Here is a 23,955-nt window from a genome sequence, read left to right as displayed (position 1 = left end):
GAAAGGGTGAGTAGCACGTTACAAATCTTTGCATATAACACAATCATATGCAGGAAAATAATGTTGTTGAGTGAATTTAGAAGGATGCAGGATGACATCTGGTGTGATGAATGGCAGCTTGTAGAAAAATTTGAGTTAATGCAGAAGAATTGGATCTGTAATGTTTGAATACATTATTATGGGTGTGCTGCTTGACTCAGTGATGTCAAGTATATTTCTAGGTTTAACACTGCAAAGCGATATGAAATGGGAAGACATAAGGATGGTAGTAGGGGAGGCAAACGGTTGTTGTGCTGCTAGAGTTGTTACCAGTAGGTTTGATCAACAGGTGAGTATTATGAAAATGCCTTGTGAACATAAATGGGAATCGCTGGAAAGAAGACTACTTTCGTGTCATGAAACACCATTGAGAGAACGCAGAATGCTTCTGCCTCCGCCAACATACATTTCATGTAAGGACTGCAGAGACAATATAGCAGAAATTGGGGCTCATATGGTGGCATAGACAGCTGTTTTTCCCTCGCTCCATTTACGAGTGGAGCAGAAGAGGAAATGACTTGTTGTGGTACAAGGTACCCTCCGCCATGCACCATATGATGGCTTGTGCATTATGTATACAAACATGATTTCTATGACTTCCCCGGTGAATTATTGTCACCTTGCAGAGACGGGTGTACTGCCGGTGGTCTGTCTCTTCCCAACACGATATTTCGACTTCGTAACTCAGTGCCATCATCGGGTGTTCCCTGAGACTGAAGAGAGCTGCAACAGGTGCGGACCAAAGATGAAGCGCCTAGAGGCTGATACCACCACCAGAAATGGCCACAGTGGGTGCGGACAGCACAGGGAATGCCACACACCGCCCAGGCATAAATATGGGACAAGGTCAGCTCGTCAACCAGTCTCAGGGAACACTTGATGAAGACGATGTCGAAATATCGTGTTGGGGTGATGCGGACCACCGCCAGTACACCCGATCCTATGAGATGACATATATACAGATGTTTGTGGCTGAAAATACTAACTGCATCCTAATAGTCTCTGATAATACCTTCAGCACCAAGAGACGAAACAGTAGGCACAGAAACTTGCCCCTATAACAAAAATCACCAAGGATGAAAATACCAGTTGTGAAAGCATACATTTATATTACTGGTTCAGTGGCATATCACCACTGCTGCACTCGTGCACCTTATTATGCAGTTACTGGCATTGACAGACTTCATTCTGTTAGTTCTTTTAAAATATTTGTTTGCTTCTTGAGTTGTATCAGAAGTGGGCAATGGGAGCCATGCACCAAATAACTCTAGGTGTTTTTTTTTCTTCATACAGAAAGAAATAATATTTTTGTTTTCTCTGGCATGTTGTCTACCAAAGAGAAAAAGGTGTAAAGTATCTGATGTTTTTTGTGCTTTCTAGCACTCTGACTTCGTCTCATTTTTTGATAATATTCCTCATTTTGAAACCAGTCATATACCATTCCTTTTCCCTGAGCTTTCGCTTAAGGTTGTGTATACACATTAACGCTTAAGAATTGACCATTGAAGACCAGTAATGTACTAAATATCGCTTTCACTTTAATATTAACTTTGAGATTTCTCTTATTATTAGTGTTATTGAGTCAAACTTCACGTTCTATACTCTCAGAGATTGAAAATTGCAGAACCCAGCACTGAGCATTTTTAGTTGCTGTACATTGGAGAGCATTCAAGAACATTCCAGAAATTTGCAGAGCATTTGAGAATTTTCCTAAATTTATAGATTATTTGAAACAATTTAAGAAAAATCTCGAAATTTCTATAATATTCCTGTAATTTCCATAACATCTGATAACATTCAAGATCACTTCTTAACAGGAAGAAATCATTTAATTATGTTCATATAAAACAACAGGTGAATATTTTATACATACACTCATTCATCGTATTCCAAGAATCTCATCTTGAGGGATGGCTCTTGATGTCCGGAACAAATCATGGTAAGCATTAACAAAGAGTAATATTTGTCAGGAAATAATTTTGTAGACTATATTCAGAATTAGCTCTACTTAAACAGATACATATCTATCCATCTACACATGAAATTATTAAATTTATAAGAAATCCACTACTTTGGGGAAAAAAAGTTGTTGCTTTGTGTTACATTCAGAGCTGTTTCTCTGTTTAAATTTACAATGGCAGCCAGTCTAAAATTGTGTCATACATCTCTTCAAAAATTTGTGCATATTGCTAACAAACAAAGTGTGTGCAGATTGGAAAGATGAGATTTGTAAATGAAATGAATGTGTATCCAGTCTACAATTTATGATCAGTGCACTAAAAATTGATATTAATAAACGTCAAACAGCTAAATGTGACCACAGACAAAGTAAATATGCCTAAATTTCCACCAAAAGTATCCTAGTGTGGAAGATAATTACACGTCTTCTAAGAGTGTGACTAAAGCTGGCTTGTTTTTCTCCCAGTAATTTCAAATAGCATTTTTGTATAAAAAATATACTTTGCAGTTGATCTGTTTGGTCCAAACCCATCTTCTTATCTGTCCACTATAGGGTCTGCTGACGACTATGGAAGTATATTCATTTGACAACATTTTGAACACTTGTGTCTGTGTCACGAATTATTTAATCTGTAAGATACTTCACAAGACGATGGAAAGAACATCCTTTATTGTCTTCTCTATTAACAGTGAAGAACAGTGTAGAAGAGCCAGCTGCCTGGATGTACAGGCCCCCCCCCCCTCCCCCAAAAAAAACCTCTTATGTGTGTTATGTGGGAAAGCACACTGATTGGTTTTCAAGAAGGAACCCATATCTGCAAATGCACTGCTTGTGCACTGGAGAGCATCGAAGTTTGAGATGGGTGTGCATTCCACATTATGTCAATTAAAACACAACAGGGTAGCACTAACGGGCTTCAAACTGTGTGCCTCCTACATCAATGCAGAGCCTACACTGGTGGTACTGAGTATCCTATACATGAGCCAATACTTGCAGTTGTCTTTGAAGTACTTCAGTTGCTCTGTGGACTCCAGCAATAAGGTCCTCCACTGCTGTGACAGGTGTGCCATACACCATACTCTTCATTCTACCCCACAGAAAATAGTCAAGAGGTGTCAGATCTGGTGACCGTGCTGGCCATGGAATTGGTCCACCCCCACCAATCCATCTACTGGGATAGGTAACGTTGAGATGATTCCACACATCTACATCAAAGTGTGCTGGAGTTCCACTGTGCTGTAGCCACATTTCCATCCGAACACTCAGTGGAATTACATCCGACAGGGTAGTGTAATCTACCCCTCCCTCACATCATTTGTTGATTGTCACTGACTTCATAATTAAAGCTTTTAATAAGCTTCGAGAGGAGTAAGATTTACTATAAACTTTGAACTTATCTTCTTTTCTCGTAGTTGGCTCCAGTCCTTCATGTCTAGGGGCTGATTCTTGAAGCTGAAATTTTTGACATTATACATACTCATGGTTCCAGTCGATGTAAATAATGCTGAAGTATTGCATGAGCAGTTAATTTTATTCTCTCACATTTTTCTATATCATGGTGTCCTTATAATTTCCACTTCAAAACCAAAAATTGCATTGTTATCGCCAAAAACAAAAACATGTCCGATTACAACAGAAGGATGCCCACTATTAATCCATTCTGCAGTAGTAACAATATTCCAAAGAGTTTACATATTTTCATGACAAATGAATCTCCACTAATTTATATCATTATTTTATAGATGAATCCAGAAGTAAACATAATAAATATCATCATATTGGACAATTAATAACAGGAATTTTAAGAGTGCTGAATATTTTGTAATTTCAAATGTTTCTAAAGGAGAAGTAATTTTAACTGTACACATCAACTGTAACAACGAAAATAAAGTAATTTCTTTTTATGAATTATAGCCTGAAGTGTACCACATCATGTACAAACTCATATGCAATTCTTTTAGAAAAACAGTTAAGATAATATCAACCTGTTTAAAAGACTGTAATTATTTTTTGTATCAATTACTTCTATTGAGGAAAAGTAATGCTAGAGGAGGGTACCCCTTTACAGTAGGCAAAACATCTCTAATAAATGTGAACAACAATCTAAGGAAAAGATAGATTGTTACTTACTGTAAATATGACACTTGAAGTTGCAGACAGGCACAATTTAAAGACACTTACACAAAGCCTTCAGCCACAGTCTTTGTCAGAAAAACACAATCACATTCATTCACACAAGTTAGCTCACCACATGCTCACATCTGCTCTCCCTGACAGCTTGGACTGGAATGCAACTGCCACATGCAATGGAAACAGGAATGTGGAGGAGACGGGGAAGGGAAGGGGATAGCAGTGTAGAGATGGGGGAAGAGAGGAGCAGCACTGTCTAGCAGAGTGTTTAGGAACTAGGCTCCCAATAGGCACAATGACAAGACACAATGACAAGAGACTGTGGGATAGGGAGGTGGGGTGGGGAGGGGACAGAGAAAACAAGGAGAGGAGCAGGTAGAGACAGGTGGGTGCATTGGCAGAGGGCGCCACACAAAGAAGGTAGGAGGTGAGAGTAGGCAGGAGGTGATAAGGATAGAGGGGGTGGAAACTGTTGGATGGAGCATGGTGGACAGTATATTACTGCAGGTTCAGATCACAATAACTTTGGCAGCGAAGCTTGTGTTGTAAGGATAACTCTCATCTGCGCAGTTCAGAAAAGCTGGTGACAGAGGGATGGATCCAGATGGCTCAGGTAGTGAAGAAGCCATTGAAATAAAGCATGTTATGTTTGGTTGCATATTGTGCCACACAGTGGTCTACTTTGCACTTGGTCGCAGTTTGGCTGTGTCCGTTCATCTTGATGGACAGCTGGTTGGTAGTCATACCAATATAAAAAGCTGTGCAATGTTTGCATCAGAGCTGGTATATGATATGGCTGCTTTCACAGGTAGCCCGGCCTCTGATGGGGTAGGACAAGCCTGTGACAGGACTGGAATAGGACGTTCTGGGTGGTTGGATAGGGCAGCTCTTACACCTGGGTCTTCTATAGGGACATGATCTTTGTGGCACAAAGTTAGGATTGGGAATGGCATAGGGAAGGACTAGGATGTCATTGAGGTTGGGTGGGCGATGGAATACCGGTTTGAGAGGGCTATGGATTTTGTGTTGAATGTCCCTCATTTCTGTGCAAGACAATAGGTAATCAAAGCCCTGAAAAAGGATGTGGTTCAGTTGCACCGGTCCGGGATGATTTTGGGTGACAAAGGTGACACTCCTTTGTGGCTGGTTCTTGGGGGCAGTGGAAGGACTGAGTGTGTGAGGGGTCATAGTGTGGGAGATCTGTTTGTGATGTAGGTCTAGGGGATAGTGCTTGTTTGTGAAGGCCTTGGTAAGAACCTCAACATACTGGGCAACAGAGTTCTTGTCACTGCAGACACACCGTCCCTGGGTGACCTGCTGTATGGGGGAGATTTTTTGGTTTGGAAGGGACAGCAGCTGTCGGGTGCAGGTACTGTTGGTGGCTAGTGGGTTTAATGTGGACAGAAGTGTGAATGACACCATCAGGCAGGTGGAGGTCAACGTCCAAGAAGGTGGCATGCTGGGTTGAGGAAGACCAGATGAAGTGGATGGTAGAGAAAGTGTTGACATTGTAAAAGAATAAAGATAGTGTGTCTTGGCCCTGATTCCAAATCATGAAGATATCACCAAGGAACCTGAAACATACTAGGGGTTTGGCATTTTGGGAGACTGGGAAGGTCTCTAGATGGTCCATAAACAGGTTGGTATAGGAGGGTGGCATGTGGCTGCCAATGGCTGTGCTGTAGATTTGTTTATATACCTTCCCTTCAGAAGAGTAGTAGTAGTGAGCTAGGATAAAGTTACTGAGGTATATAAGGAGTGAGGTAGTGGATTTGGAGTCTGAAAGACATTGAGAAGATAGTGTTCTATAGTGATAAGACCATTGGCATCAGACATGTTGGATGCTGATGTATAGGGAGGTGGCACCAGCAGTGACAAGATAAAGGAGTGGGGATGGTGAAGAGTCAGTAAAGGAAGTGGCTGGTATCTTTGATGTGTGAGGCTAGATTACAGGCAACTGGTTGGAGGTGTTGGTCAATGTGGGCCGACATTCTTTCAATGGGGGCATAATAACAGCAACAATGGGGTATCCAGGATTGTTGGGTTTGGGGAGTATGTAGAAGGTGGATGTGTGAGGTGTCTTAGGGGTGAGAGGGAAATGGATTCAGGGGAGAGATTCTGAGAAGAGCCTAACGCTTTAAGAAGGAATTGGAGGTTGTGTTGGGCTTCTGGGATGGGACCACTCTGGCAGACGCACGTGTGTGTGTGTGTGTGTGTGTGTGTGTGTGTGTGTGTGTGTGTGTGTGTGCGCGCGTTTCTTTTTCTGACAAAGGCTGTGGCTGAAGGCTTTGTGTAAGTGTGTTTTAATTATGCCTGACTGCAACTTCATGTGTCATCTTTATAGTAAGTAGATGTCTACCTTTTTCTTATGTTGTTGATATTCCAACTGGGAGTTTCCACTGTCTAATAAATGTGAGGTAGACTGGTCCTATTAGTCTGTTTGGCAGTAAGTATGGCCCTATGATATGGTCACCAATTATCCTGTCCCAGATGTTAATACCGACTCTGTACTGCCGATTTTGAATCACCTGTACATTCAGATTTACATCCACCTATACATGCATGTTGTGTGAGTTTAATATGCTATCTCTAGTAAATACGCATTTGTCCATGAATAGCACCATCTTCGAAAATTATGGCTGGGGTATGCATTGTTGTAAATAACACTGTGCAGACTGCACCTGTTGTGAGTAGTCCTCCTGTAATGCCTGGCCTTTCTGCAGATGGTATTGATGGAGCCAGTGTTCAAAGACAATACACTACATGGAAATTTTACCCTGTGTAGCACCAGTGCCATCTGCCAAGAACTGGTGGCTGGGTCGTCTTTGAACGTAGGCAGCATGTCCTCATCCAACTATAGTGTTTGAGCTGAGCTTGGACGACCCACATCACGTTTCGGCACCTAGCAGAGTATGAACAGTAAACTGGTGATAGTATCTACAAGTACCAAGCACAAAGTGCTACTACTTTACTGTACAATGGACAACCTCAGGCAGAACATACCTGCATGCAAATTTCTGGCTTCTCTGAGGTGTCTTTCGATGGCTGCGAACATGGAATGATGTGGGGCATGTCTGCTTGGAAAACATTCTGCATACAATCTTGCAGCAGCTCTCCCATTGCAACCCACTTTGCCATATGCAAGCAACATGTCAGTCATTTCTACAGCTGTGTACTGGTACATGTTGCACTGATGTCAACAACATTACTGCAGGCTGTGTGGGGGAGTGTAGTGCTTGTGCAGGAATGTTATCAGGCTCAGGTCATCCACTGCAGTGCACAGATGGCTAAAGGGAGGCATACCTTCCATGTTTAAAACATCAAAATGAATCGGAACACACCATCACAACTGTTTGCTTTCAGACTTTGATGCTCTTCAGCACCCAAGCCATATACTTCTAGATATGGGTTTCTTCTTGAAAACTGATCAGTGATCAGTTTTCCTTGCCACAAAACATATTAAGCGTTGTTGGGCATCTTTTTGGGACATCCTGTATAATCAAAATGGAGTTTCTTTTTATTGTTTTTGTCTTCAGTCCAAAGAATGGTTTGATGTAGCTCCCCATGCTACTTTATCCTGTGCAAGCCTCTTCAACTCAAATAACTACTGAAACCTACATACACTGAAGAGCCAAAGAAACTGACACACCAGCCTAATATAGTGTAAGACCCCTGCGAACTTGCAGTAGTGCCGAAAACGCGACATGGCATGAACTCGACTAATGTCTGAAATAGTGCTGGAGGGAACTGACATCATAAATCTTGCACAGCTGTCCACAAATCTGTAAGAGTATGAGGGGGTGAATATCTCCTCTGAACAGCACGTTGCAAGACATGTGTCGTGAATTTGCTGGCCAGTGGAAGTGCTTAAACTCAGAAGAGTGTTCCTGGAGTCACTCTGTAGCAATTTTAGACATGTAGGGTGTTGCATTGTCCTGCTGGAATTGCCCAAGTCTGTCAGGGTGCACAATGGGCATAAATGGACGCATGTAATCAGACTGGATGCTTATGTACATGTCACCTGTCAGAGCTGTAACTAGACGTATCAGGGGCCCCATATCACTCCAACTGCACACGCCCCACACCGTTACTTGCACCAGCTCAAAGAGTTCCCTGCTGACATGCAAGGTCTATGGATCCATGAGGTTGTCTCCATACCTGTACACATCCATCTGCTCAATACGATTTGAAATGAGACTCGTCTGACCAGGCGACATGTTTCTAGTCATCAACAGTCCAATGTCAGTGTTGACGGGCCCAGGCGAGGCATAAAGCTTTGTGTTGTGCAGTCATCAAAGGCACATGACTGGGCCTTCAGCTTCGAAAGCCCATATCAATGATATTTCATTGAATGATTCTCATGCTGACACTTGTTGATGGCCCAGCACTGAAATCTGCAGCAGTTTGCAAAAGTGTTGCATTTCTGTCATGTTGAATGATTCTCATCAGTCATCATTGGTCCCGTTCTTGGAGGATCTTTTTCTGGTCGCAGTGGTGTCAGAGATTTGATGTTTTACCGGATTTCTGATATTCACGGTATACTCGTGAAATGGTCGTATGGGAAAATGTGGCAACCATAACACCACATTCAAACTCACTTCAATCTTGATAACCCGCCATTGTAGCAGCGGTAACCGATTTAACAACTATGCCAGACATTTGTTGTCTTACCTAGGCAATGCCGACTGCAGTGTGGTATTCTGCCTGTTTACATATCTTTGTATTTGAATACACATGCCTATACTAGTTTCTCTGGCACTTCAGTGTGCTTACTGTATTCATCTCTTGGTCTCCCTCTACAATTATCCCCCCTCCTCCCCTCCCCTCCACCATATTTCCCTCAGTACTAAATTTGGTGATCTCTTGATGTCTCAGAACATGCCCTATCAATCAGTCTCTTCCTGTAGTCAAATTATGCCACAAATTTCTTTTCTCCCCAATTCTGTACCTTACTCAATCTAGTCATTTCCATCAGTCCTTGAAAGCTCTCACACACTTACAAACTTTGCTGTGACTCATCACATTGGGGCCATACACCTCATTTACCTGTTGATGAATTTCCACTGCTGCAAAATTCCTTTCTGTTTAAAACTGGATCACTAACCATCTTTTATAGTTGGTGGCCTGATCAATTGTTTTAAACATTTTGAACTGACACTGGATACAGTACACTGTGACGATACCAATGCAAATAGCATCGTTTGATAAGCAAGGCATGCCGGAAGTGGGTTGCATTTCAGCGTTTGCGTGACATGCAATTAGCTACAGCGATTCGGACCTTACTTTCTGAATAACCCTCATATGTTAAATGTTAACAAATTTCTATTTTTCAGAAAGACATTCCTTGATATTTGCAATCTACATTTTGTATCCCCTTTACTTTGCAATCTTTGTTCACTTTGCTTTCCAAATAGCAAATGTCATCTACTATTTTCAGCTGCACATTTCTTAGTCTTAATACCTTTAGTATTGCCTCATTTAATTTGACTACGCTCTATTATACCTATTTTATTTTTGTTGGTGTTTGTGTTGCAACCTCTTTTTAGATAACTATTGTCTCCATCCATCTGATCTCACCAGTGCTTTGCTGTCTGTGACAGGGGAATAGGCTACAACCTTGTTTCACTCACTTCTCAACCACAGCTTCCCTTTCATGTCCAACTCTATAATACTGCAGTATGGTTTCTGTGCAAGTTGTAGATAATATTTAGCTTCCTACACGTTATACCAGTTACCTTCGTAATTTAAAAGTGTTTATTTCAATCAGTATTGTCAAAATCTTTCTATAAATCTACAAATGTTATAAAACTAAATTTGCATTTCTTCAAACTACCTTCTAGTCTTGCACTCATCTGATCAGTATTGGTTCATGTGTGCCTACATTTCTCTGGAATCCAAACTGATCTTTCCCAACTTTGGCCTGTGCCAGTTTCTTCTGTAAATCTGTAAACAATTAGTGTCAGTATTTTGCAAGTTTGACTTATTAAACTGATAGTTTGGTAATATTGACATGTGGCTTCTTTGGAAAATGGGAATATTACATTGTTCTTGGTGTAGCTCTTTCAGTATTTTGTCAAATTCTTCTCTTACTCATCTTCATGTACTTCCTCTTCCCTTTCTATAATGTTGCCTTCAGATTCATTTCCCTTCTTTTAATATATTCATTCCACGTTTCAGCTGTCCCTTCTTTGCTTAGTAATGGCTTGCCACGTGATCGCTTGACATTAATATAGCTGCTTCTCTTTGCTCCAAAGGATCTTTAATTGTCCTATATTCAACTTTAGAGCCTTACTTCCATTCCCATTTTCTTATTCATTATTAGATCTACTTCTGAATTACCTCCATTTAATTTTGTGTTTGCAACCCTGTATTCGTCTGACCAGAAGTACCATCTTTCCTGCCACCAAACTTCACTAATTCTCTCTACAGTATGTGATCAAAAGTATCTGGACTCCCTCAAAAAGTACGTTTTTCATATTAGGTGCATTGTGCTGATGCCTACTGCCAGGTACTCCATATCAGTGACCTTGGTAGTCATTAGACATCGTGAGAGAGCAGAATAGGGTGCTCCGCAGAACTTACAGACTTCCAACGTGGTCAGGTGATTGTGTGTCACTTGTGTCATATGTCTGTACATGAGATTTCCACACTCCTAAACATCCCTAGGTCCACTGTTTCTGATGTGATAGTGAAGTGGAAATGTGAAGGGACATGTACAGCACAAAAGCGTACAGGCCAACCTTGTCTGTTGACTGACATAAAGCACCGACAGTTGAAGAGGGTTGTAATGTGTAATAGACAGACATCTATTCAGACCATCACACAGGAATTCCAAACTGCATCAGGATCCACTGCAAGTACTATGACAGTTAGGCAGATGGTGAGAAAACTTGGATTTCAAGGTTGAGCGGCTGCTCATAAGCCACACATCACATCAGTAAACGCCAAATGACGACTCGCTTGGAGTAAGGAGCGTAAACATTGGACGATTGAATAGTGGAAAAACGTTGTGTGGAGTGACGAATCACGGTACACAATGTGGTGATCTGATGGCAGAGTGTAGGTATGGCGAATGCCTGGTGAATGTCATCTGCCAGCATGCGTAGTGCCAACAGTAAAATTCGGAGGTGGTGGTGTTATGGTGTGGTCATGTTTTTCATGGAGGGGGCTTGCACCCCTTGTTGTTTTGCATGGCATTATCACAGCACAGGCTTACATTGATGTTTTAAGCACATTCTTGCTTCCCACTATTGAAGAGCAATTCGGGGATGGCAATTGCATCTTTCAACATGATCGAGCACCTGTTCAGAATGCACAGCCTGTGATGGAGTGGTTACATGACAATAACATCCCTGTAATGGACTGGCCTGCATAGAGTCCTGACCTGAATCATATAGAATACCTTTGGGATGTTTTAGAACGCTAACTTCATGCAAGGCCTCACCAAGTGACATCGATACCTCTCCTCTGTGCAGCACTCCGTGAAGAATGGACTGCCATTCCACGAGAAACCTTCCAACACCTGATTGAATGTATGCCTGCAAGAGTGGAAGCTCTCATCAAGGCTAAGGGTGGGCCAACGCCATACTGAATTCCAGCATTACCAATGGAGGGCGCCACAAACTTGTAAGTCATTTTCAGCCAGGTGTCTGAATACTTTTGATCACATAGTGTATATTTAATTTAAAAAGTCATTTCCCTTTTTAAATTGTCTAGCCTACCTACCCTATTACAGGGTCTAACGTAACACACACTGACCTGTGGAATGTCAGTTTATTTTTCTTGATGATATCCTCCTGAGTAGTGTCTGTCTAGAGGTCTGATGAGTCAGCCTGTTGTTGCCTCTGCAACTGTTAAAACAGCTGCTGCCCCTGTTTGGAAACCACATGTTTGTCTGGTCTCTCCACAGAAACCCCTCTGTTATGGTTGAACCTGGGTGTCTGTATTGATGAGGCATGCAGGGTGGAGGGGGAGTTAGGATAATAACTTGTGTTTGTCATACTATAGGTCACAAATGCCAAGTAAATCGGAAAAAGTACCTTTTTAAAAATTTTGCAATTTATTGATATTATCCATGTTACAGCTAATACAAAAACACAAAAAGAATCACATTTTCTGATAGAACAGTCAAGTTAAACCATTAATAGGCTATATTATGTTGCAGAAGAATAACCAGTTCCAAATCCTAAAAGGTATATTTCTTCTGACTCTTAATTCTCTCTCCTTTTCTGTAGATTTTTAAACATATTAAATTAATTCAATTGAACAACTGACATGTTGTATAAAATACAGACAAATGATCATCCATGAAAATTGTAATGCATCAAACCTGCATGGCATGCTGATTAGACATTTTAATAGTGTAAGTAATAATTCTGCATCTGAATGTCACAGTGTAACTTCAGTATGAGTTACATGTTTTCAAGATTAACAGCTTGACTCATGAACAACAGTACAGTAGACTCATAATAATCTGACGTTTGACAGTCCGACGCGCTTGATAGTCTGGTGCCGCACCGTTTCGCAACAGGTACTTCCTCCCGTCTGCCCCAAGCCTCAGGCCAGTATAATTAATGTGTTATCGAGAGTGCTCCTTTCATGTTATTTGTGAATTTGAAACCTGCTGCATAGCATAATTTTTGTGTTGAAAAATTAACATCCCCAGAAACTGGCCTACCAGTGCAACATATGTTTTGGCAGAAGTTTTCTGCGGCTTATGTCTCTTACAGAATGTAATAATGGTCTATCCCACCATTTGCAATGTCCGTACACTTTTTTCTTGGAATTTGCTCTCTGGTCAATGTCAGCTCAGTAATCAAGAAATACTGTCTACATAAAACACTATAGTAGCCATTGCTGAATGCCACATTGTGAAGTCTGGGTTGGTCCCCCCCCCCCCCCCCCCCCCTTGTGGAAAACAAGTTATGAAGCAGTGCCAACTTAGTGCAAGTGGTATGCATGGTCCCTCAAAAAATAAAACTGATTGGAAACCTTGGGGAAGATTAGTTTAGGTTTTGGAGAAATGTAGGAATATGTGAGACAATACTGACCTTATGACTTATCTTAGAAGACAGGCTGAGGAAAAGAAACTTAATTTTATAGCATTTCTAGATTCAGAGGCAGCTTCTGACAATAGTGATTGAAATACATTCTTTGAAACTCTGGAGGTAGGAAGGATAAAATACAGGGAGCTAAATGTTATCTACAACTTGTACAGAAACCAAACCGCTGTTATAAGAAGTGAAGCATGTGCAAGGGAAGCAGTAGTTAAGAAGAGAGTGAGGCAGGATTGTAGGCCATCGCTGATACTGTTCAATCTGTACAGTGGGTGAGTTCCGAAGGAAATGAAGGAGAAATCTGGAAATTGAGTTAAAAGTTCAGAAAGAGGAAATCATAACTTTCAGGTTTGTTGATGATATCATAACTGTATCAGAGGCAGCAAAGGACTTGGTAGAGCAGTTGAACCAAATGGGTGATGTGCTGAAAACGGGTTGCAAGTTGAATATATAGAGAAGTAAAACAAGGGTAATGAAACATAGTTGATTAAATCAGGCATGAGAATTGTAAATAAAACATGAAAAGTAGTAGACAAGTTTTGTTATTTGGGTAGCAAAATAACCGACAGTAGTTGAAGTAGAGACGACATAAAAATGCAGACTGGCAAGGCAAGAAAAAGAAGTTCTGGAAAAGATAAATTTGTTAACATGGAGTACATATTTAAAAGTTAGGATGTCTTTTCCGCAAGTATTTGCCTGGAGTCAAGGGTACCCATAAAGTAATTTGGGGGGGGGGGGGGGGGGGAGGAGAGTTCCAGTTCTGACCCTGTTAAAAAACCGCATAATACTTATTTTTAAAGAACACCTGACCACACTACATTTTTTCCTTTCCCTGAGAGCGAGGGGTGGAGGGTCGGGATCCCCCTCGGCCCTGGGTATGGGTGCCTTTATCTGGAGTGTAGCCTAGTACAGAAGTGAAATGAGGTGATAAACAAATGAGACAGTAAGAGACTATATGCTTATGTAATATGGTACTGCAGAAGAATGTCAAAGACTAGGCAGGTAGATTGGACAACTTTTGAGGAAGTACTCGTTTAAACTGGGAGAAAATAAAACTAAGATAAGGGAACAGTCGAGATTATCAGGCATCGAGGAATGGTCAGTTTGATAATGGTGGTGGTGGTGGGGTGAGGGAGTAAAAACTGAAGAGGGAGGCCAAGGCTTGACTATATTAAGCAGGCTCAGGTGGATGTAGGTTGTTGCAGTTATGTGGCAGTGAATAGGTTTGCACAAGATAGATAATTTAGAGAGTAGAGGATGGCAACAATAGCTGAAAAATCATTTTTAATTACTAGTTGGAGGAGACATGGCATACTATCTCTGTGCCAATCCTGCCAGCATGTTAGGCTGATGCTGGGAGGGGCTCACTTTTTCGGCTCAACTGGACGTGAAAATTAGGGAGAAAGTGCGGGTGACTTACACTTCATTCTGGGACGTACTTTTCGTTATAATTGTACGATGACATATGAGATACGGGAGTCACTGGCTGTCAGCTACCAGAGTGTTTAAGATTCGCGCAGAACTTTTAGGAGAACCTTGTGGTCGCGCTTCTTGGCGACATCCACGGCGGTCTTCCCGTTGCGGTCTCTGACGTTGACATCTGCCCCGGCGGCCAGTAGCAAGCGCGCCGTCAGCACGGAGCCACTGCGCGCGGCGCACTGCAGCGCCGACCTGCCGTTCCGGTTGGTCACTGTCACGTCTGCGCCGCCTGCCGTCAGCAGCGCGTCGACAGCGGCTGCGTGTCCGTACCAGGCGGCGAACAGCAGCGGCGAGCGGCCGTCTGCGCTGCGCGCGTCTCCAGTGGCACCGCCGTCGAGCAGCGCGTGCACCGTCGCCACGGCTCCCGCGGCCGCCGCCAGGTGCAGCGGCCGCTCCTCCTTGGCGTCGGGCACGTTGGGCCCGGCGCCTGCTTCGAGCAGTGCGCGCACGTTGGCGGTGCGGCCCGTGGCGGCTGCACAGTGCAGCGGCGAGCGGCCGTCGCCCGCCCTGGCGTGCAGGTCTGCTCGCGCCTCCAGCAGCGCCCTCACGGCGCGCTCGCCGCAGTGGGCTGCCGCCAGGTGCAAAGCTGTCAGGCCGTCCGCGTCGGCAGCGTCCACCGGCGCCACCCCGGCCTGCAGAAGGCGCACCACCTCGTCGTCGTTGCCTTCCTCTGCTGCCCAATGAAGTGCCTGTGCCGCAAACCAGTTTCGTGTAGTTTCCTGTTCATAGGCGTATGTAAGGGTGGAGGAGGCAGTTGCCCCCTCCCTGGAATCGCAGATTTTACTACTTTACTTTCTAACTTGCTGATGATTTTCTTGGTTAAACTTCAGATTTAATCACAGATGTACAAAACTTCATCAGTATCAAAACTGTGTCACTCCCATAACCTAACTAATAACACAAAGAGGTGAAATCATGCTTGCCTTTAAGTATCAAATTAATCTACCTCTAACAAATATTGAGTGGATAACTATCAGTTCTCTGGTGTATAATACGTTCATTGTGTCGCCTATAAAATTTTCGCAGAGGTGACAAATGTCACTGGATAGCAATATGCACATACAGAGGGGTCCAAAAAAATGTATGCACTGTTTAAAAGTCCATAACTGGCAAACTAATTGACGGAGTTGTCTCATTTTTGGTGAAAGTGTAGCTTAAAGTCCAACTTAAATATATGACTGTAGGTGTTCGAAATGGTCACCATTAACATCCACACACAAACGATGCCCCTGAACTGCAGCACGAACTACTGACTGCAACGTGTTCAGTTGGATATTTGCACATGAATGTACGATGGATTCTCGAAGTTCAGCCAATGCGCATGGCTTTTTTCGATAAACGACGTCCTTTAGTGTTCCCCACAGGTAAAAGTCCAGAGGAGTTAGGTCTGAGGAACGTGGTGCATACTCCACAGCACCTCTATGGCCTATCCATCTTCCTGGTAGATTTTCGTCGAGATACGCCCTAACACGATTTCGGTAGTGGGCTGGGGCACCATCTTGCTGAAAGTAAACCCTTCTGTCTCCATACAAGTCTCGGATGGCAGGTAAAATTGATGTCTGAAGCTTCTGAAGGTACACCTCACCGGTAACTATGCCGTAAAAGAAGAACGGCCCAATCAAGCCCCGGTAAGACAACTCACACCACACATTTACTCCTGGCAAGTTCACGGCTTTGTCTACATGGACGTTCGGATTTTCCGCGGCCCAATAGATGCAATTGTGGGGATTTACTGTGCCATTGTGTTTGAACTGTGCTTCATCAGATCACACAATCATCTCTGCAAACTCTTCATCGTTGCACACCATGTTAGTAAACCACTGGCAGTACTCCATTCTACGATCTGGGTCGCCCTCGTTCATTGCGTTTAGCAATCGTGGGATGTACCACTTCCACTTTGCTGTCTTCAAAATCCACTGAACACTTGAGCGACTCACTCCAGTTTCACGGGCACACTGTCTCACAGACTTCTGTGGTGAGCGAGTGAATTCTTGCAACACACGACGGGAAGATGGATAGGCCGTAGAGGTGCTGTGGAGTATCCACCACATTCCCCAGAGCTAACTTCTTTGGACTTTTACCTGTGGGGAACACTAAAGGACGTCGTTTATCGTCAAAAGCCACGCACATTGGATGAGCTTTGAGAATCCATTGTACATTCATGTGAAAATATCCAACTGAACACGTTGCAGTCAGTAGTTCGTGCTGCAGTTCGGCGGCATCGTTTGTCTGTGGATGTTAATGGTGACCATTTCGAACACCTACAGTGATATCTTTAAGTTGGACTTTAAGCTACACTTTCAGCAAAGAGGAGACAACTCCTTCAATTAGTTTGCCAATTAGGTACTTTTAAACAGTGGATACCTTTTTTGGACCCCTCTGTATACAGATAGCGGTAGTATCACATACACAAGGTATAAAAATGCATCGGCAGAGCAGTCATTTGTAGTTAGGTGATTTGTGTGAAAAAGTTTATGACGTGATTATGGCCGCACGACAGGAATTAACAGACTTTGAATGCAGAATGGTAGTTTGAGCTAGTCACATGGGACATTCCTTTTCCGAAATCGCTAGGGAATTCAATATTCCGAGTTGCACAGTGTCAAGAGTGTGCCGGGAATAGCAAATTTCAAGCATTACCTCTCACCGTGGACAATGCAATGGCTGATGGCCTTCACTTAACGACCAGGAGCAGCGGCTTTTGCGTAGTGTTGTCAGTGCTAACAAGCAACACTGTAAAATAAACGCAGAAATCATTGTGGGATGTACGACGAACGTACCCATTGGCATAGTGCAGTGAAATCAGGTATTAGTGGGCTATAACAGCACACAACTGACGCTAGTACCTTTGCTACAGCACGGCATCACCTGCAACGCCTCTCTTGGGCTCAGGGCCATATCAATTGGACCGTAGACGACTGGAAAACCGCGCCCTGGTCAGATGAGTCCCGATTTCAGTTGGTAAGAGCTGATGGAAGATTCGAGTATGATGCATATCCCACAAAGCCATGGTCCCAAGTTGTCAACAAGGCACTGTGCAAGCTGCTGGTGGCACCATAATAGTGTGGGCTGTGTTTACAATGAATGGACTGGGTCCTCTGGTTCAACTGGACCGACCATGACTAGAAATGGTTATGGTCGGTTAGTTGGAGATCATTTTCTGCCATTCATGAACTTCATGTTCCGAACAACGATGGTGTTTTTATGGATGACAATGCGCCATGTCACTGGGCCATAATTATTCACGATTGGTTTTAAAAACATTCTGGACATTTCGAGTGAATGATTTGGCCACCCAGATCGCCCGACATGAATTCCAGCGTACTTTTATCTGACATAATCAAGAGGTTGGTTTGTGCACAAAATCCTGCACCGGCAACACTTTCGCAGTTATGGGCGGCTATAGAGACAGCGTGGCTCAATATTTCTACATGGGACTTCCAACGACTTGTTGAGTCCATGCCCTGTCGAGTTGCTGCACTACACTGGGCGAAAGGAGGTCCGACATATTGGAAGGCATCCCATGACTTTTGTCAGCTCAGTGTAGTTCTTGTTGGATGACATGTACTGAAACTGATCACTTTATTTATACAAAAAAATGGTAGTTTTAGAGTTGGCTTCCCTCCCCTTCCCTGGTTAAATTCTGCAGGCACCCATGTTCGTGCTTCTAAAGTTTCCACATGAGAAACTCTTTCTTATTTATGAGTGGAGTTATGAATTTTCATTCTACCACAGTATTTTTTCATAACAGCCCAGCAATATAATTGGATTAAGATGTGCGACTGACGTTTCAACGAGTCTAGGTGTAAGCGCCAGGCATCAGCAGTTGTAGTTATTTCTCAAGCACCATGTCAGAATAATCCATGTACTGAAACTTCCTGGCAGATTAAAACTGTGTGCCCGACCGAGACTCGAACTCAGGACCTTTGCCTTTCGATGGTAGAGCACTTGCCCGCGAAAGGCAAAGGTCCCGAGTTCGAGTCTCGGTCGGGCACACAGTTTTAATCTGCCAGGAAGTTTCATATCAGCGCACACTCCGCTGCAGAGTGAAAATCTAATTCTGGAATCAAATGTGAGAAGAAATTTAATACTACCGTCATTCAGTCTACTGGGGCGGCGTAAAATGAAATTATTTCGCAAAAGAGCAGCTGAACTTTCAACTGTTTCAATCAACTACGAGGGTAAGTCAATTATTATCCGCAAAGTAGCTATGAAATTTTATTTAATCAAATAGCAAACTTACAAGAACATCATTTTTCGACGTAGTCTCCTTGTGTTTCAACGCACTTGGCTCATAGTTGTACAAGCTTCCTGATGCCCTCATAAAAAAAGGTTCTTGGTTGAGCCAGGGATGAACCGCTTCTTTCACTGCTTCTTCCGAGGCAAATCGACGGCCCCTTAATGCCTCTTTGAGTGGACCAAGCAAGTGATAGTCAGAAGGGGCAAGACCGGAATTATATAGAGGATGATCCACTACTTCAAATTTGAGTTTCTGGAGCGATTCAGCATTGTGGGCAGCAGTATGCGGACGGGCATTGTCGTGCAACCACACAACACCTTTTGACAGCAGTCCTCGGCGTTTGCTTCGAATTGCTGGCTTTAGCCTGGCAGTAAGCATCTCACTGTAACGTAGACTGTTTGTTGTTGTGCCCGTTTTCCCATAATGTTTCAGTATTGGATCTTGTGCGTCCCAAAACCCCGTAAGCATCAGTTTTCCTGCTGACGGCTGGGTCTTGAACCTTTTCTTGCACGGCGAATTTGGATGTTTCCATTCCATACTTTGCCGTTTACTCTGCGGCTCGCAATGATGGATCCATGTTTCGTCACCAGTAACGATCCTGTCTAAGAAGTTGTCCCCTACGTCACCATAGCGATTCAAATGTTTTTTGCAGATGCCCAAGCGCGTTTGTTTATGCAACTGTGTTAGTTGTTTTGGGGCCCATCTTGCACAAACTTTGTGAAACCCAAGTCTGTTGTGGATGATTTCGTAGGCACAACCGTGCTAATTTGCAGACGACGTGCCACTTCGTCAATAGTTAATCGTCTGTCTAAGAGAATCATTTCACGTAAACATTCAAATGGTTTCTTCATTTGTGGCGGTAAACGGTCCTCCGGCCCCATCGTGCGTAACACTTGTGCGACCATTTCGCAATCTCTCAATCCATTCGTAGACACTCCGTTGTGGCAAAACGCTGTTCCCGTACTGTACCGAAAGTCATCGACCAATTTCGGCCCCTGATAGGCCTTCCGACCACAAAAAACGTATCACTGAACGTTGCTCTTCTTTGGTGCAAATAGACAGCGGAGCAGCCATGATTAACACACAGCAGTGGTAACGAAACTAACCTAGCAGCTTGAAAATTGCAAACAAATAACAAATAAATAAAGCATGCGTCACAACTAAAACGACAGTACTACCAAAATAAGCAAGAATATAACTAAATTGCGGATAATAATTAACTTACCCTCGTATGTTTGACCACACTAATTGAAGTGTTCAGACCAATGTTTACGAATAAATTACCTGATGACGACATGGAGAGCGAGTTGCAGCCTGCCATGCTTTGCTGATGCAACTTTCAAATGCTGTATCTCACTGAAGAGTTTTATTTTCTGATGAATGTGTCGTATAGTGCAGTTCACATATAAGAAATATGTTTTCCTGGCTAATGAAATTTGTCACTGATTGAACGGAATTGGGTTGGTTGGTTGTTTCGGGGAAGGAGGCCAGACAGCGAGGTCATCGGTCTCATCGGATTAGGGAAGGACGGAGAAGGAAGTCGGCCGTGCCCTTTGAAAGGAACCATCCCGGTATTTGCCTGGAGCGATTTAGGGAAATCACGAAAAACCTAAATCAGAATGGCCGGACGCGGGATTGAACCGTCGTCCTCCCGAATGCGAGTCAAGTGTCTAACCACTGCGCCACCTCGCTCGGTGCGGAATTGGGTATAGGTATGATCTCAGAGAGTCTGCATTAGTTTTGTGTTAGCTCGAAGTTTTGAGAAGTGTGGAGAAATGACAGGGAGAATGTGATAAGACGTAAAATTGGAGACTGGATTTCAAATTCAGGCTCAACTAAAAAAGAAGACGAAAATACACAACTGGCCATTAAAATTGTTACACCAAGAAGAAATGCAGATGATAAACGGGTATTCATTGGACAAATATATTATACTTCAACTGACATGTGATTACATTTTCACGCAATTTGGGTGCATAGATCCTGAGAAATCAGTACATAGAACAACCACCTCTGGCCGTAATAACGGCATTGATACGCCTGGGTATTGAGTCAAACAGAGCTTGGATGGCGTGTACAGGTACAGCTGCCCAGGCAGCTTCAACATGATACCACAGTTCATCAAGAATAGTGACTGGCGTATTCTGACGAGTCAGTTGCTCGGCCACCATTGACCAGACTTTTCAATTGGTGAGAGATCTGGTGAATGTGCTGGCCATGGCAGCAGTCGAACATTTTCTGTGTCCAGAAAGGCCCTACAGGACCTGCAACAGGCGGTCGTGCATTATTCTGCTGAAATGTAGCGTTTTGCAGGGATCGAATGAAGGGTAGAGCCACGAGTCGTAACACATCTGAAATGTAACGTCCACTGTTCAAAGCGCCATCAATGCGAACGAGAGGTGACCGAGACGTGTAACCAATGGCACCCCATACCATCACACCGGGTGATGCGCCAGTGTGGCGATGACGAATACACGCTTCCAATGTGTGTTCACCGCGATGTCACCAAACACGGATGCGACCATCATGATGCCGTAAACAGAACCTGGATTCATCCGAAAAAATGACGTCTTGCCATTCGTGCACCCAGGTTCGGCGTTTACACCATCGCAGGCTCTCCTGTCTGTGATGCAGCGTCAAGGGTAACCGCACCCATGGTCTGCGAGCTGATACTCCATGCTGCTGCAAACGTCGTCGAACTGTTCGTGCAGATGATTGTTGTCTTGCAAACGTCTCCATCTGTTGACTCAGAGATCGAGACGTGGCTGCTCGATCCGTTACAGCCATGCGAGTAAGATGCCTGTCATCTCGACTGCTAGTGATACGAGGCCGTTGGGATCCAGAAAGGCTTTCCGAATTACCCTCCTGAACCCACCGATTCCATATTCTGCTAACAGTCAATGGATCTCGACCAACACCAGCCGGCCGCGGTGGCCGTGCGGTTCTAGGCGCTGCAGTCCGGAACCGCGAGACTGCTACGGTCGCAGGTTCGAATCCTGCCTCGGGCATGGATGTGTGTAATGTCCTTAGGTTAGTTAGGTTTAAGTAGTACTAAGTTCTAGGGGACTGATGACCTAAGATGTTAAGTCCCATAGTGCTCAGAACCATTTGAACCATTTCGACCAACACGAGCAGCAATGTCGCGATACGATAAACTGCAATCGCGATAGGCTACAATCCGACCTTTATCAAAGTCGGAAACGTGATGGTACGCATTTCTCCTCCTTACACAAGGCATCACAACAACGTTTCACCAGGCAACGCCGGTCAACTGCTGTTTGTGTATGAGAAATCGGTCGGAAACTTTCCTCATGTCAGCACGTTGTAGGTGTCGCCACCAGCGCCAACCTTGTGTGAATGCTCTGAAAAGCTAATCATTTGCGTATCACAGCATCTTCTTCCTGTCGGTTAAATTTCGCGTCTGTAGCACGTCATCTTCGTGGTGTAGCAATCTTAATGGCCAAAAGTGTAACTTTAAGAACAAACATTAATCAAACAGGGCAGCAGCAACTATATATGAGAAGCTATGTTTGTGGTAATTACTTTGAGTTATGTATAATGACTGGTAGTGTCAATGTTTGGTAAGTAAAGACCATGATAATTTAGTGAGATAGCAACATTTACTGCCAGTTTCCAAATGTGGTAGAGTTGTGATGGAAGCGTTAGAATACATGCGATGTAGTTTAGAAATTTAAGGGAAGATTATAGTGTGAGTGGCATTCAGTAAGTAAGGCAACACTTTCTTTTCTCGGCCAATTTCGGTTGAAAACGGAATTTGCTGTGGGACACTGTGCAAATATGCCCGTTTCAGCTCCTATAGTGTAACGAAATTCCGACAGGTGCAGCGGTATACTCGTATGTAACCCTCAAAATAGCGTTCTGTAACGGAGTCGCATTCCAAGCACAGAGGTATCACTGAGTTTCTTTAGGCGAAAAACCAGAGCATTAGAGGTGTGCATAGGCACTTGCAGAATGTCTACAGAGACGTGGCAGCGCCCAAAACCACGGTCAGTCGTTGGGTGAGGCGTGTCAGCATCACAACGAGGTCGCAGAAACCTGTCTGATCTCCTGCATGCTAGCCGGCCACACACAGCTGTGACTCCTGCGGTGTTGGAACTTGCGGGCACTCTCATTATTCAAGGTGACTGACGGATCACAGTCAAACACCCTGCTGCTCAATTGGACGTTACTGTTAGTAGTGCTGTCCATCAGTTGGGGTACTCAAAGTATGTGCCCACTGGGTTTCTCCCCCCTAACAGAAGACCACAAAGAGCAACGAAAGACTATTCGTGCGGAAGGAAACTATTGATGCAGCAACACGTTGGGCATGACATATTTAATGAAAATGCATGACGTATTGAAGTGAGTTGCTGAAGTGAGCAAGGTTTTACGAGAGAGAATTTATGATTCACGAGGGGGGGGGGGGGGGGGGGGGGACAAAAAAAATGGGAAATTCATCACAACGTCTTTATTTTTTAATATTTTTACACCAAATTTTGATCACCTTCAAAGTATTCTCCATTGACCACAAGGCACTTCTTCAAATGATCCTTCCATTGTTCAAAGCAGTTTTTAAATTCACTTATCCTGATGTTTTTCTATGCCTTCCGGCGATTTTTGTATTACCTCCTCTGCAGTGGCAAAACTCTTTCATGTTACTTTGCTGCTTCTGTGGGAAAAAAGAAATCTCAGGGGACTATATCTGGTGAGTAGGGGGGTTGGACAATCGGCGTCATGCCGTTTTTGGTCAAAAACTGCTTTACGGAGAGGGTGGTGTGGGCTGGCGGGTTGTCGTGATGGAAGAACCAGTCGCCTGTGCTCTAAAGATCTGCCCTTTTCTTGCGGATACTCCCCCTCAGTCTTTTCAAAACGTCCAAGTAGAATTCCTGGTTGACAGTTTGATCCAGGGGCACGAACTCCACGTGCACAACAACTCTGAAATCGAAGACAAGTGAGCATTTTCTTGATGTTTGATTTCACTTGACGAGCTTTTTTGGGATGAGGAGAACCACATGTCTCCCGCTGGCTTTATTACTGCTTTGTTTCAGGTT

General features: G+C 43.6%; 1 protein-coding gene across 1 annotated transcript in view; it reads right to left on the bottom strand.

Annotated features, from left to right (window-relative positions):
• Positions 1-14,690: 14,690 nt before the first annotated feature.
• The window catches only part of LOC124792354 (CARD- and ANK-domain containing inflammasome adapter protein-like), a 51,483-nt gene continuing 42,218 nt past the window's right edge, over positions 14,691-23,955 (bottom strand). Inside the window, exon 3 of the mRNA XM_047257938.1 lies at positions 14,691-15,353. Coding sequence (XP_047113894.1) covers positions 14,691-15,353 — 663 coding nt within the window. The remainder of the gene's footprint in view (positions 15,354-23,955) is intronic.

The sequence above is a fragment of the Schistocerca piceifrons genome, chromosome 1 (assembly GCF_021461385.2).
Source record: "Schistocerca piceifrons isolate TAMUIC-IGC-003096 chromosome 1, iqSchPice1.1, whole genome shotgun sequence".
In the NCBI taxonomy this organism is placed as follows: Eukaryota; Metazoa; Arthropoda; class Insecta; order Orthoptera; family Acrididae; genus Schistocerca; species Schistocerca piceifrons.
Note: the sequence above shows the minus strand (reverse complement) of the source record. Positions and strands in the feature narration are given on the sequence as shown.